The sequence below is a fragment of the Larus michahellis genome, chromosome 2 (genome assembly GCF_964199755.1).
Source record: "Larus michahellis chromosome 2, bLarMic1.1, whole genome shotgun sequence".
Classification (NCBI taxonomy): domain Eukaryota; kingdom Metazoa; phylum Chordata; class Aves; order Charadriiformes; family Laridae; genus Larus; species Larus michahellis.
In genome coordinates, this window is record NC_133897.1 from 103,063,933 (window position 1) to 103,078,888 (window position 14,956).

Below are 14,956 nucleotides of genomic sequence, written 5' to 3' on the forward strand. Positions count from 1 at the left end.
TTCTTATTCATGGCAGTATATAAAGATTTACCAGTATGCCCTTTAAAATACACTCATCGGTACTATGGCACAATTACTTTAAAGTGTGCATTGGTTTAATTATTCTGTTAGACAAGAAGAGACAAACAAGCATGAGGTTCTCAAGAAATAAAAATATCTCCCTGCTCTCACTGTCCTCCCACCGAATTGTCTTTTTTTCAGTCTGATTTGACTCTCTGAACAAAGAAAATCTGTTTTCTCTGAAAAACAGATTCCGATCTCCCTTCCTGCTCCTGGGTCAGAGAAAATGGTAGCATATGGTTAACTGCATATGATACCATCAGCCTCAACAGACACTGAGCTTTATTATATTTCCCACCACGAACGTGTACTTTTAGAGGCAACAGAACCAACTGTGATGCTTTGTGAGTGCCACAGAACAAGGACAACTTGAAGATGCTAGATACCCTGGCTGTGATACAGTGCTTGCTGTCCACTCTAGAAGAAAGTAATGGACCGATCTTTTGTGCTGCCCGAAGAACTTGGCAGTTCTTTCAACACAGGCTTAATCTAGTTTTAATTAAATCATCACAGTTTTGCCTTAGTATGGCTGCTATGCTATGTTGTTCTTCGTCATGAGCATTACAGTTGGTGCTATTGCTTGAAAATAAACAACAACTACGTGAATTTCAAACACATATACAAATTGCATGACTTTCATAAAGGCCTATATTAGACTTGTATCTTTTTGTATCCTCTGTTTTATGTTCACCTAATGCACAAAGGGGACTACAGCAGCCACTTGCCTTTATTCCAAATGTTCTTGAGAAAAAAGACTATTAGATTACCTGTTGGGATTTAAGTGCTGGTACCATGATTTGGGACAAGAAAAATTCCAGGCCCTGAAGGATATTTCCATTAGTACAATCAAATATGCCAAAATTCACCTCCTTCAGGAAGAAACAGAAGTTAGCAGAATGCATGTTAACTTCTGCAAATAATACAATGTTTGAGTGAAATTCAGACACGTGGCAGACATACATACAGTCCGTAACTACAAACTTTCCATGAGGATATTGCCCCCCAGCTGCTGAATTTGGATTGGACATAGACTAAAATTCAATTAGAAATTCCAAGACTTGCCCTTAAGTTTGAGTCACCAGAAACATCATTCTCATATTGTGGCAACATTCCAGCAATCAATTAAAATGAACCATTTAACATCAATGCATTAATTAATCTTAAAACAATTCTATGTCTATATTTCTCTTTTAGAGGAACAGCTTTCATCTATCATAAATGCCTAAAAAAGGACAATAAATGTATCAGGCAAGAAATTCCTCTCTCAGTTGCTCGGTTTTCTCCAGTTCATCGTTAATGCAAGAAGCGGTGAATTGCTGAAGCTGGGGACAAGGAGAAACAGCACTGGTGAGTGGAATTTTACTGCAAAACTTGAAGCATAAATTGGCAGAAGTGAGGGATTGCATCTTTCCCCAGTGCTATTCATTTACGGACTGGTTGGCTTTTCTGTTACTGGCATTTTGCCTACAAATGTATACATTCTGAATATGGGTCACATGCTTTCTATGACTCACACCGACTAGCCATTTTGGCTCTGTGTATTTCTCTTGTTAGAAGAAAGGGAGTCTCATTCTTCTCAGAACTTGTGAACTGCACAAATACACACTGATTTTGCCAACGTCATAAAGAATGCTTCGCTGATGCAGGGGAAAGTGTACCGAGTTCTGCCCTAGAAGCTTCTACTCTCAAGTTTTGCCTGTGCAAAGACAGCAATTCCAGAGTGTTTTAGGAACTGCAACTACAAACAAGTTTTTGTAGAGATTTTGCCATTCTTGACTATCTTGATTATTAATATCACTAATGTTTTTCTTGCTAGTTTCACACTTGCACGCAAAGGAAGAGCATTTAAGACAATTAGTTGTTATGCATGGGTGGAATACCATCTCCTAACAATATTACAGTTTCATAATCCCACTAGCGTATAAGAAGGTAGAAGGCCCTTTCTCAAAATGCGTACGAATTACGGATGACAATCAATGCTTGAGGAAGTGCTTACAAGGAAGAAGAGTAAGTTTCTTTGCAAGTCTGAACAGGCTCCCTGGGAGGCAATGCCCACAAGGTTTTTAATAAATAAATGCCCCTAAAATACTTCCTTCTGCAAAAGGGTGTGTTGGCAAAATAGCAGAAGGGAAGGATAGAAGGGTAATGGCGATAGGAACTGACCTCTATTATTCCCCTTCAGATGGTTTTAACAATGTCACTTACTCCCATAAGAGAGTGTTTGCACTTGTTTCAGGGATGGGGAGGCAGGGAAAATTAAGTCTTTCAAATCGGTCTCTTCACAAGAATCTCTAGGACAAGGTCGACATACAAGCTGATCCATTTCTTTCCACAGGAGGATGAAGATTCAGCTGTTTCTCTTGAGAGATAGGGGACAAATCCATGTATTTCTAGGGGGTTCTCAGATTCTCCTTCCAACTGTTCCTACACAGCTCTTCAGAATAAATCAAAATTTGTCAAACCAGTCAGAGCCTGAGCTCCAAGCCTCATCAGTGTGAGGACCAGCTGACTGAAAAGTAGGGTTTGTTTTACCTCCTGTAGCATCTAAAAATATTGCCTCACATAAAGAATGAAGTTTGATGAAAGCTACATGACAGGCCCTGCCAAAAGAAGGTGATCCCAAGCAAACCAGAGAGAGAAGGCGCCAAGGCAGCTAACTGAAGTGTTTAGACAACCATTCTGACAGGTACCCAACTGAAGCAGCGCAGCAGGGCACAAGAAGAGGAAGCCGAGAAATTACTTTTGCACACCTGGATGAGGTATTTGTAAAAATATCGTTATAAGGCAAGTGACTGACAGAAACTGAAATACTAATTTCCATGCCTGTAGCTGGAGAACAAACTTATTACAGCTTTGGCCCGCTGAAACGGAACACATCAACTTATTGGTGACAAATACAGAGAAAATCTGCACAGAATAAAAATGAGTGCATCAATATTTTTAAGAATGTGATTTAAGGCTTATATTTTTTTCTTTAATGTCTATTCTTAGATGTTGGTATCTGGATGTTTTCTGTAAAAAACTATTGCAATATTTCCCAAGAACATGAGTCTCTCTGACAGTCAGAAAAGGCTGCTACAGTACTTTTCTTACACACAACTAAAGTATTAGGGGCAGGAAAAGCTTACTTTAGTTAGTTTCAAGTACGATCGTTATTTTAAAAGTTTAAAAGATACAGTTATTGTATCCCTTTTTTTTAATCTAATCATATCTAATTTACAGTTATTGTAAATTTTTAAAAGTTTAAAAGATACAGTGCAGCATTTCCATAACTTAACCAGATTAATTAAAAGGAAATCTCCTGGTTTAGGTCTTTATTCCCTATTGCCATTAAAAATTATATTTTAATGAGTGATTAATAATTAATTTTCATTAAAATATTGCTTTTAATAATATTGCAGTAGCTAATTTCCAAATCATTAGAACATAACATTATCATAAATACTTATTCAGGTGGAAAAGAACTTTTGTTAAACATAGAACTAGAAATTTCATGAAAGCACCCCCCACTTCTTTTTCTGACTCGAGTTGCGTGAATAAAGGTCTAAGAAAATACTAAGTACACTGCAAACACTGCATGATTTTGGTCTGACCTGGGAAGCATTTGATGCAGTTATAACTTTATCTGATGTCCTTAGGAAAAATGCACAAGTCCCTGTAATGTTCTGTAAAAACAACAAAATGCATACAGTAAAAAAGTATACATATGTATAGTAAAATTTACTTAACAACTTTAAATATGCGAAAAACAAAATTGTAAAAAATTAATTACTAAAAAAAGTAGTGAACTGTTTGTAGGATATTTGAACGTCTGTCCCTCTCAAATCAAACAGTTTTTTCTCCATCTGACATAACATCAAAAATGCCCTTCTGGGCAGACAAGTCCACTATTGCATCTCTACCAAGAACACACAGTTCAAGGAGAGATTGCAAGCTAGGCTACTTCCTGGGCTCCATTCCTCTTGCATTCCCTGACCACCTGCAACCGTTGTATGAGAGCTGTTAGATGACATATTCCTGTCTAGTCATTTTAGTATCCTTTGGACTTATCCACGAGATTGTCTAATCCCTTTCTGAATCTGTCAACATAAATTCACAGAAGAAAACTAAAGACACCCTCAGCTTTCAAACATTCAAAGTACTTTTCATAGATATTTAGACCAGAATGGAGCATCTTAGAATGACATTTCATTTTTAAAAAAGGGAACTTAAGGATTACTAAAACCTTCTGATCCAAATACTTTTTAACATGTATTTTCATCTTTTCGAGAATGAAGTAATGTAAAAGTTTCAAACCAGTACTGCAACAATGCTTAATTTTAATCTATTAAATCTAACACTAATTCAACTGTAACAAATTCGAAGAGCCGTTCCAATTGGTCCAATTGGCAGAGAATGAACCTCCTTTCTCCTCTGAAAGTAAGAAAGAATTTTTCAGCTATATCTTTTCTAACATAGGAATGTTAATATAAACTTGTGGCAAAAAAAAAAGACATCACCATGCCTTCTCCAAAGAAAATCGTATATGGTACACCCAATTCCCCCAAAAAGAGATACAAAGAAAGAAAATTAATCAGAAATCTTAATGACTACTCTGAATACACTGCTACATAATGCTTAGACATTACATGAGGAGGTTGTTATAAAAATTTGAATTGAGTAAGGGAATTTATCCAGTGGAGTAATGTGCAGTATTATTAAAACCACCGATGAACTGCACTTTTAAACCAGAAGTGCACAGGCACTGGAAAATACTTAAACATGCAGTCACTAACAAAAATGTTAGGATCTGTGATTCTTTTAACAAGGGTTTATTTGACCTGGTCTCCTCTCAGGTAGTCAAATCCATTAATCACTGCTTATTTAGTGGTGAATTCCAACCTCAGCTCAAGAAATGTTGGGAGATCTTGCATTATGAGGACATAGTTAAGTCCTTAAATATCTACCCAAGAATTACAAAAAGATGCTTAACACTGCACAATTGTTATATTTTTTCAATATTTTACTTTTCAAACATCATCTAATGAATTTTTCAACCATACCTCAGTAGAACCCATGGTAATAAATAACTTCTTCTGAAGGAAACCCTTTGTCGACTCATCTGACCTCAGTGACGGATTCAACTTCTGCTAGCAATTAAATTATGAGAAGTTAATAAAATAAAAACTATTATCATACAAATACCTTATTGTATTTGAATATGTGAATTATAACTAAGCTCATTCTGAATCAGTCAGTAGATTCCCAGATAGAAATCATGAGGCTGGCTTTATCTGGAGAATAAGCTTTGCATGAATCTCACAATGCCTAGCATACAGTTTCATAGCCCTGTTTTTTTCAGAAAACACTCAAAGAAGGGGGAAAAAAAAAATCTCAGAAAATATAATGAAGTTAAATCTGAAGTGTTTCCTAGAACAACTTCCTCCATGGAAACAAACTGGATGTCTTCCAGAAAGAGTCCAGTGCCTGGTCTGCGAAGTCATAATGTAATTGCATGCGGGATTCACAAGAAGCACTGTCAGCTGGATCCTGCCAACAATGCAAAGAAATTTAGTTTTCTGCCTATGTCTTTAACCACGCATCACTGAAAAACTTTCTCTCTGAGAAGCCTTGCTGCTGCTGGTCCCTCTCCAGTGAGATGTATCTACAGTCTCTTCTCTTTGAAGCAACAAAAAGGTTTAAGCCTAATAAAGACGTGCTTCCCTCTAATTTTCTGTCACGCACTTTGGAAAAGAATCTGTTGAAACCTGGAAGAATGTAACTGAAAACAACATGGAAGAAGCCTGCAGATATATTTCTCTTTCAAGTTGAGGAGACACCTCTTCCTAAAAAGTCAAATGTTCAGCTCCTGCTAGACTAAATGTGTGATGTATTATACACGGTGGTGGCTCCCCACTTCCACCCCAAATCAGCATCTTCTAACCCCTGTGCACAGCCTCAAGTGAACATCATGCTGGTGAAAGAGAGAGATAAGCAGCGCTGAAGAAAGGATCTTTGGCAAATCGTGGTAAGAACATGCCTACTTGGCCAGGCCAATGGTCTGTCCTGGCTAGTATTTTGTCTCCAAGAATGGCCAAAAATGGATAAGAACAGGGCGAGCATGTATGATACTGCCCCTGAGTAATCTCCAGTTCTCCGATATATTTGAAACCAAACTGTTGACAGAACATGAACACAATTTAATGAAATCTCTTGATTCATCAGAATGGGGTAGAAGATACTAGAGATGGCATTCATACTTTCCATCAGAAACATTTATTTTTATGCTATGCTGCTTTTGCAACAAAATTTTCATAAATTCATATTTTAATGGTTAAAAAGACCATAATAAAACATAATTAAATGCAGAGATGAAATTATTCATTTAACCCAAGCTGGGCATTTATTTCTGGCTTGTCAGCAATTTCAAGATTTTTAGTTTCATCTTGATTTAAGTCAGAGAACAACACGTTCATCCCAGAAATGTGCACACACAGTCCCAGCAAAAGGAAAAACTGATCAGACTGTTTCAACAGCTGAGCTTTGCGAAGTCTTTAAGCAATTCCAGTAACACTCAAAAGTTCTTTTAACTTATCTAGGTTATAATGAATCTGTAATTCATTCTTGCACTTAACTGATGATCAAGCATTATCAATCATTTTTTCTCCCCAACAAGCCTAAAATACCAGCACATGGTGAATTAGCTGACCCTAACATGGCTCCTCAATGGCATAACCTGAAAGAACTGAGGAAGGACTTTTGCAGTTCAGGAAGCCCACAGCAGTCATGTTAGGCAATTTCAAGGTCGCTTGGCACGTTCTGATATCACATACTCAGTGGAAGCTGAATAAATTATTTTGCTTTTTATGAAGAGGCTTCTTCTCAAAATTGAAACAGAGAGAAATACATCTTGGGGCCCACAACTACCTTATTTCTAGTTACAGTTTTCGAAGATTAGTTTCCGGAGAATGGGACAGACCTGAACATGAAGCCACCTTAATTTGGAAAGAAATTGTATCGATTTTCACTCTCCTGAATCAGTGCTGTGTCCATAGTGGAGCTGGTACAGCTCAAACCAAAAGACAAAATAGTCATTATACACACAGTTCCCTCATTCTTATAATACTTATGTTAGCTAATCTAGTATTTTTAAACTCTGAATACTGTGAACACTTCATCTCAATTATCTTTATCATTTTTGAAATCTGAATTTTTACTTTACTTGGCCATTTTTAAGTTTTCTTTTGTGAAAACAAGAACGGTACCAAAACATGCCATAGGGCATTCTCATGTAAGCCAACATGGCAGAATCTCAAGAATGAGACCCAAGTTCTTTCCACATTGGTATGCATAACAAAAAAATATTTTTTAAGATTTTCTGCATTTTGCAACGGTCATGTGAGATATTTTAAAAAAAAATGCAACTTTGCTTTTACAGAAGTAATAACAGAAACATACCTGCAATACATCTTGGTAAAAGAAGAGCAACTTTTTAAGTCCACTAGGAGCAAAGAATTGTTCTATAAGTTGAAACTAAAACCAAAATTAAAATCGTAGTTAATTGTGAAGTAGTTTCAAAAGACTGGAAATTTTGGAAATATATTTAATCATAATAATTTAATTAATATTTACCTTGTCATCAGAAATAATGGCCTCCTCCACTTGCTGCTCACTTAAGCCTATCCCATCTGCTAATCTTGATATCAAATACTTGTATCTTTCATCTATCTGAGCTCTTCTCTCCTCTTTGGTGACTTTGGCTTGCTTGGCTAGTTCTTTTCTAGTTTCACTGGAAAGTACTATACTTTTCTTACCAGTTGTCTAGAAAATAAAAGTTTGTTATAGAGAGATTCTTTTTGCTCACTTAAGGATTGCATTTTATATTGTTGATCTTTAAGCTGGTTTCATAACCTACTTCAAGCAGGAACATAAAAAATTACATCTAAGGAATGCAGAGGGAAAAGATCACTAATAGTTAACTTGTTAGGCCAAAATTATTTCGCCGTATAGAGCTGCTACACTGGAAACTTCAGATCAGGACCTCAGAATCAGATGTGGATCCAGGCTAAGGTCATAATACAAATTTAGCAATATAAAGGCCCTAATTCAAATCTCAGCTTTGTGAATCCAGCTTCCGAACTTCTGTATGTCCATATTCCAGATGTGTCTCCATACTGCCAGCATTTTAATATATAGTATCAAGTTATTTCATCAAAGGAAAGAAATAAAACAAATCCACTCTAAAATCAGTCACAACTGGACCAAATATACAATTGATGTTTAATGCACAGGCCATACAAAGGTAGCAGTTGAATGATAAAGAAGGAACTTTATGTAGACAAAGGATTTTTTAGAGTCTTCATAACAATGTGAACGAGACTGAAAATAGATATGGTGAATAACATTTTAAAGTCAACAGATAATCTTCAGAAGCTATACAGAAAACTAAAGATTTGAGTAAAAAATTCACCACACTGATCATTTTCTTCTACACATCATTTCCAGTGACATGAGTATCTGGAGTCTGGAGATGTCTGGAGCGTCTCTGTACCTCACAACTTTTATTGCAGAGAAACAAAGATAAATTACATCCTCTTCCCAGTACTCTAAACTGGGAATTCTAATTGATCAATCCTTATTTACTCCTGGATTAAAAAAAAAAAAAAAAGAAACCAAAAAGCTGGCCCACGTCCACCTTTGCCTCCTACTCACCACCTATTTTAGCATGATAACACTTGCCGGAAGAACAGGAGTCAAAGGTGATCCTGTGACAGCAGATCCTAGCTCAGTGCTCCTTGTTTTCAGGTCCCCTCCACGTCTACGATGCTTACTTTCTGTGTCTAGATAAAAGAAGCAGCAACTTCTAATTATTCAGGTATATGCACAATAAATGCATTTACAACACCTGCAGTGTTGTGTCTTAATATCTGCTGGCTAACCTCTTCTCAGGCTGGGGAAAATAAGGCATGAAAGGAACATTAGAAAACCCGTGCCTCAGCAGAAACCCTTGGAATCCATTAGGGGGAAAAGATGTCCTATACCAGCTTTTATCTTGAGTTCAATTGCAAACAATTGCTACTGATAGCAGTAAAGGTAAGAAAAAGCAATTTAAGGTACTAGCTTGAAGAAATCAGTTCTGGAAAAAATAGAGACTTTGAAATATGGTCACTTTTCACACTTGCTATTGTCACACAGTTATTCTTCTTCTGTTATTTCTTTATCTAAATTCTGACTGTCATGCATTTCTGACAAATTTGCTACTTGCAGAGACTTGCAAGAAAGCTTGAGCGCATGGAATACCTGAACAACAAAGATTGCTAATATTTGCAATAAAAACAGGACGTATATCTTTAGAGTGTGTAACTATCTTCTCTTGATTGTGTAAGCCTCCTTAAGAGCTTTTGAAGCCCTTGAAGTTATTTAATAAAAAATTTATCACATGCCTTTGTTTTTCGCAGAAATTAGGGTCTGAATATTTTTAAGTAATTTAAGTAACAAATAATAGTATTTATGTTTGCCCAATACTAAGTACAATAATTTATCTCCACCCAGCCACTATTTATCTTTTAAAAATTTTAGTTACAAAGCATTCCTAAATATTGCTTTATCTCTCCTTAACAGAAATACTGTTTCAGTTAGCTTCAAAAAGATAATTATTTGAAAGCATTAAACAACACTATTTGTAATTGCTACAGCTTGCTTTTATCCCAAGAAAAAGCAACCATTTTATTTCTCAGAAGATGATATTTAGGTCCCATCCTTGGCAGCAAATGGCATCCTCAGTGGAGTATACAGCAGTGCTAATGATCAGCTCACTAAACTTTTAGGATCTGCTGTTTAATCTGTTCTAAATAAATGATGAGATTTTGACTAAAATCAATATTCTAATAGCATCTATTTCCTTATAAATTCCTTATAAATTTTCTTACAGATTGTGTCTCCTTTGCCCTGATTATAATGTATTACTCACAGAATCATAGAGTGGTTGAGATTGGAAGGGACCTCTGGAGGTCACCTGGTCCAACCCTCCCTGCTCAAGCCAGTTGCCCAGACCATACTCAAACAGCTTTTGAATATCACCATGGAGGGAGGCTCCACAACCTCGCTGGGCAATCTGTGCCAGTACCCAGTGAAAAAGTGTATGTGTGTGTGTGTGTGTGTATATATATATATATATATATATATATATATATATGAGATCCCTCCTGATCCTCCTCTTCTCCAGCTCCTCTCAGCCTTTCCCCACAGGAGAGATGCTCCAGTGCATTCATCATCTTTATGGCCTTTCACTGGACTCTCTCCAGTATGTCCATGTCTCTCTTGTACTGGGGAGCCTAGAACTGGACACAGTACTCTAGGCGAGGCTTCACCAGTGCTGAGTTAAGAGGACGGACCACCCCCCTTGACCTGTTGGCAACACTCCTCATCATCCAGCTCATGGTATCATCAGCCTTCTTTGCCATAAGGGACCATTGCTGGCTCATCTTCAACTTGGGTGTCCACCAGGACCCCCAGCTCCTTTCCTGCCACTCTGCCTTCCAGCTGGTCAGATCCCAGCATGTACAGGCGCACGGGCTCGTTCCTCCCCAGATGCAGGACTTTGCACTTTCCCTTGTTGAATTGTATGAGGTCCCTGTCAGCTCATTTCTCCAGCTTGTCAGGGTCCCTCCGGATAGCAGCACAACCTCCTGGTGTATCAGCCACCCCTCCCAGTTAAGTGTCATCAGCAACCTTGCAAAGGGTACACTCTGCCGCATCATCCAGATCATTAATGAAGTTGATAAACAGGACTGGATGCAGTATCGACCCCTGGGGTACACCACTGGATTTTGTGCCACTGATCACCATGCTCTTAGCTTGTCTGTTCAGTTTTCAGTCCATCTCACTGTCTGCTCAGCCAGACCACACTTCATTAGCTTCTCTATGAGGATCTTACAGGAGTGAAGGTGAAATTCAAGTTGTAACTGCTCAGCAGTGTTAATCTGTTACACAAGAATGATTTGGCACGGAGAGCAAGAAGGCCCAACAAGGGTTAAGCTGGCTGGAAGCAGGAATGCCAGAGACAACAACTCCCATTAAGGGAGTGTAGTTTCCCTTGGTGATGAGATAAGAAACAGCCATAGCATTGTCTTTGCCATCCTGGAATTGGAGGCTCAGGGTCTACCTTTAGGCGGCAGAGCTGGTGCTGGGGGATGGACCCAAGGGTGGCCTGAGGTGCTCCATGCTGATGGAACAGAACAGGTACTGGTGCAACTGTATATAAGGAATTGCCTTGTGAGGACTTTTTATAGAATGGTTATAGCTGTAAGACTGTCCAATGCATTGGTCATTAATTATTTTTTTTACATTTCAGCACAAAAGTGTGTTTAATTTGCCTCAAGGGGCACAATAAAAAACTCACAACAGGAGAATGTCAAAAGCCTTACTGAAAATACGTCATATGCTCACTTTGCTTAAGTATTCCCTGGCCTTGCGGAAGAGGACGAGGTTAGAGAGTACTGAAGCAAAGTGGGCGTACATAAACCTGTCGGCCCTGATGGATGCACCTACAATCACGGGGGGAGCTGGCTGATGTCATTGAAAGGCCATGTTCAATAATCTTTGAACTAATTATTCAATCTATTACCACTGTTAATGTATTTCAGAAAAGAGATAACATACTATATGCCATACTATAGAGTACTACTAATTTGAACTCCAGAAAAATGGTTCTAATCAGGTTACTATGACTCGACACTAGGAAATCTGTTAAGGGATCACAGTTGCACTGTGCATGACCCTGTAAATACATATAAATATATGCGTTTGTTTATTTATATGTACATATTTATTTATAAAGCGGAAAATTGCACATTGCAGTCCCTACACTGGCACATTCAGAATAGCACATACCCATCCAGTATACTTAAGTACGTTATAAATTTAAACACTCTACTTAATAATTGGTTTATGATTTTGTACATGGAATTTTTTTTCCATACAAAGACAACATGAAGTACTTGTAAGTACTTATCATTATTTTCTCCCTTACCTTTTTTTATAGCAATGAGAGGTGGACAGAGTTCAATGTCAGGTTTGGAAGAAAGTTGCACTGCTTTCAGTTGTTCTGATTCCTGTGGTGCAGAGCGACCAGGAGAGGAACTAAGCTCAACTCTTCCCCCTAACTCAGTCTCATCTCCCACAGTTTCCTCCATTTCCACCACGGCACAAAAATCAACCTAAATCAACAAAACAGAAAGTGACCGGCAATATAACACTATCAACTAACCACATCTTCAGTATTTTTATTCCTGTTATAGCACTAATATGATAGACTAGCAACGAAAAGAAATAAAAAATTTGCTACTTTTGGTTGCTAATTTAAAAGGAGAAGATCTAAGCAGTTTACAAAATGATAAAATGAGCAAGCCACTAAGGTTGCTCGTTACCAAAACTTTATTTCTAATTGCATAACTGTCCTTTCTCTCTGACCAGACTGCTGTAGGTGGGAACTCACGCATCGAGGGACAGGTTGAGCTCCTTCTTACAGGACAGCTGCAGGTCCTACTGCAAAGCGCTGGGCACAGATCGCCGGCTGAAGCACTTGCTTAATCTCAGGCTGGTTTTTAAGCCTTCGTTCGGTCTGCCTGGGCACTTGGGAGTTGCTGGCAGCTGCTATGGCAACCCCTACACAAACCCAGCTAACAACCCAGTCCCCAGGAGGCACCTCATCTGTCCCCATTTCCTGCTGCATACACCAACCCAGTGCTGATTCCATAACTACGTGTCTTTCTAAATGCACCAGAGTTTTCCCTTACATATAAATTACATCCTAAGCAAGCAGCTTCCCTGAGCATCAGCATTTCTGATGTGCAGAGCCAGGGGAGGCCACAGTGAGACACATGCCAGCAGCCATAACACTCTCCTCAACACAGCCCTTCTCGGCACAGCAGCAACCTGGGTTCTGGGCAACACCTGAAGAGACACAGTTGAGACAAGGGGCTGAACGAGGGCTTTCCCTTTTCCTCTGCTGGGCAAAGCCACTGCCACATAGATCTGAAAGGTACCACATGGTCCGCAGCTTATCCACCTGCAGCAGCCTTAGGAGCACGCTTCCTTTCTCCAGATGATACTCAACAACCACCTTGTAACTATCTAAAGGGCACGTGTCAAGAAGATGGGGCCAGACTCTTCTCAGTGGTGCCCGGCAACAGGACAAGGGGCAACAGGAACAAACTGGAACGTAGGAAGTTCCATCTAAACATGAGGAGGAACTTCTTTACCCTGAGGGTGGCAGAGCACTGGAACAGGCTGCCCAGAGAGGTGGTGGAGTCTCCGTCTCTGGAGACATTCAAAACCTGCCTGGACGCCTTCCTGTGCAACCTGCTCTAGGTGACCCTGCTCTGGCAGGGGGATTGGACTAGATGATCTCCAGAGGTCCCTTCCAACCCCGACCATTCGGTGATTCTGTGGCCAGACTTTCACTGCAATAGGTTACCACTCAACCCCAAAGGTTTGATACCTCAAAGGACTTCTGCATTTTGGTTTTTTAACCAATCTCAGTGACTTTGAACCAGGCCCCAAAAGCACTCACAGCGCCCTCGATGCCGAGAGACTAAAAAAAAAAAAATAATAAAAAAAAAAAAACACAAAACAAAACAAGAAGGGAGGAAGATGAGGCAGAGGAGGTGCCGCCGGTATCCCCGCAGGCTACAGCCGCGGCCCAGAGCCCGCTCTGAGGAGAAGCGGCCGCCCCCCTGGCCCCCAGCAACACCTTGCCGCGTACGCGCTACCGGCACGAAGCTCCTCAGGGAGAGACAAGCAACAGCGCTCCATGGCCACCAAACCAGCCTGACCGACTACTGCTCTCAGACAGGCTTTTTGAGCCCCATCCCCCGTCCCCATTCCCGGGAAGACGCAGGCGCAGCCCGTCGCCCCCCCGCGCACAGGTGAGGGAGCCCAGTCCGCATGCGCGCCGTCCCCAGCAGCACCACCCCCCGGCGGACGGGGCGGGGGGGCGCGTCTTCGTTCTGCGCCTGCGCGCCCTCTCGCTGCGCCGCGGCGTGCGGCTGGCGCCTGCGCGGTGGCGGCCTGTCAGTTCCCCTTGCCGAGGGGTGGGCGGCAGCCGGTAAGTGGCGGCCGCTTCTCCTGCCCTCGCTGCTGGCCCTCTGCCAGCGCCACGGACGGTCAGTGACGCCCGGCCGGCTCCTGCCGAGCTCTGTCGGTGTCGGTAGCGACCCGAGTGTGGCACTGATGGGGAAGCGGAGGAGGGCTGGGTTGGGCTAGGCCGGGCCGATCCGGGAGCCCCCCCCCGGGGATGGTGGGGCCGAAGCGGGTACTGAGGGCTCCTGCGGCGCGGCTGCCGTCCGAGGGGCCGTGCCGGCGCTGAAGGAGCTCGGCGTGGTGGGGGCTTTGCCCGGCAGGTCGCTGGCCTTTGCCCGGCTGGGACGGGCACCTGCGTCGATGCGGGTAATTCGGGCTGAGGCGCCTCCGTCGGGGAGCGCGGCCGGGAGGAGCCGGGCGGAGAGGGGGCTGCCGCCGAGCTTTTCTGTGAGGGGTTGTGCCCCGACACCCGAGTGTCGCCGAGGGCCTCTCGCCTAGAGGCTCATTTCTGGAGAGGGCAGGGGCCGTCCCCGCCGAGGGCCCCGGCGTGGGCCTCCCACCGAGGGCCTGTCGTCCCCCCAGCTCGCTTCTGGCATCCCGGCCCAAGCTTGAGTCTGGAGGAGGAGGAGGAGGGTGTGCTTGCAGCTGAAGGCTTTCCAAGACGGCTCGGGACTTTCTTTTATAGCTCTGAAGATATTTGTGGTGTTGGCTGACAGCTGCCGTGTAAAGTTGGCATGGTTTCTTAAAGTTTGTACTTCCTTTTGAATGGTTAGTAGTTGTGCAATAACCTCTCTACCTCAGCAAGTAAGCATGTAATCAGGAGATTACAGTATAT

The 14,956-nt window shown here is 41.3% G+C and overlaps 2 protein-coding genes across 6 annotated transcripts in view; one reads left to right on the plus strand and one right to left on the minus strand.

Moving 5' to 3' along the window:
* LOC141739348 (dynein axonemal heavy chain 5-like) overlaps positions 1–13,858 on the minus strand; it is a 170,551-nt gene extending 156,693 nt beyond the window's left edge. The window contains exons 1-8 of the mRNA XM_074576432.1: positions 13,805–13,858; positions 12,071–12,257; positions 8,779–8,879; positions 7,672–7,860; positions 7,498–7,572; positions 5,103–5,189; positions 3,654–3,725; positions 828–929 (exon numbers count right to left, since the gene is read on the minus strand). Of these exons, the coding sequence (XP_074432533.1) occupies positions 828–929; positions 3,654–3,725; positions 5,103–5,189; positions 7,498–7,572; positions 7,672–7,860; positions 8,779–8,879; positions 12,071–12,233 (789 nt within the window). The 5' untranslated portion in view covers positions 12,234–12,257; positions 13,805–13,858. The remainder of the gene's footprint in view (positions 1–827; positions 930–3,653; positions 3,726–5,102; positions 5,190–7,497; positions 7,573–7,671; positions 7,861–8,778; positions 8,880–12,070; positions 12,258–13,804) is intronic.
* Positions 13,859–14,029: 171 nt separating this feature from the next.
* Positions 14,030–14,956, plus strand: part of EXOC3 (exocyst complex component 3) — a 28,126-nt gene continuing 27,199 nt past the window's right edge. The window contains exon 1 of one of the 5 annotated variants that reach the window (XM_074576433.1): positions 14,030–14,146. The gene's annotated coding sequence lies outside the window, so the exon portion shown is untranslated. Of the gene's footprint in view, positions 14,890–14,956 lie in introns of all 5 variants that reach the window. The other 4 variants (XM_074576434.1, XM_074576436.1, XM_074576437.1 and 1 more) reach the window with 4 other exon arrangements.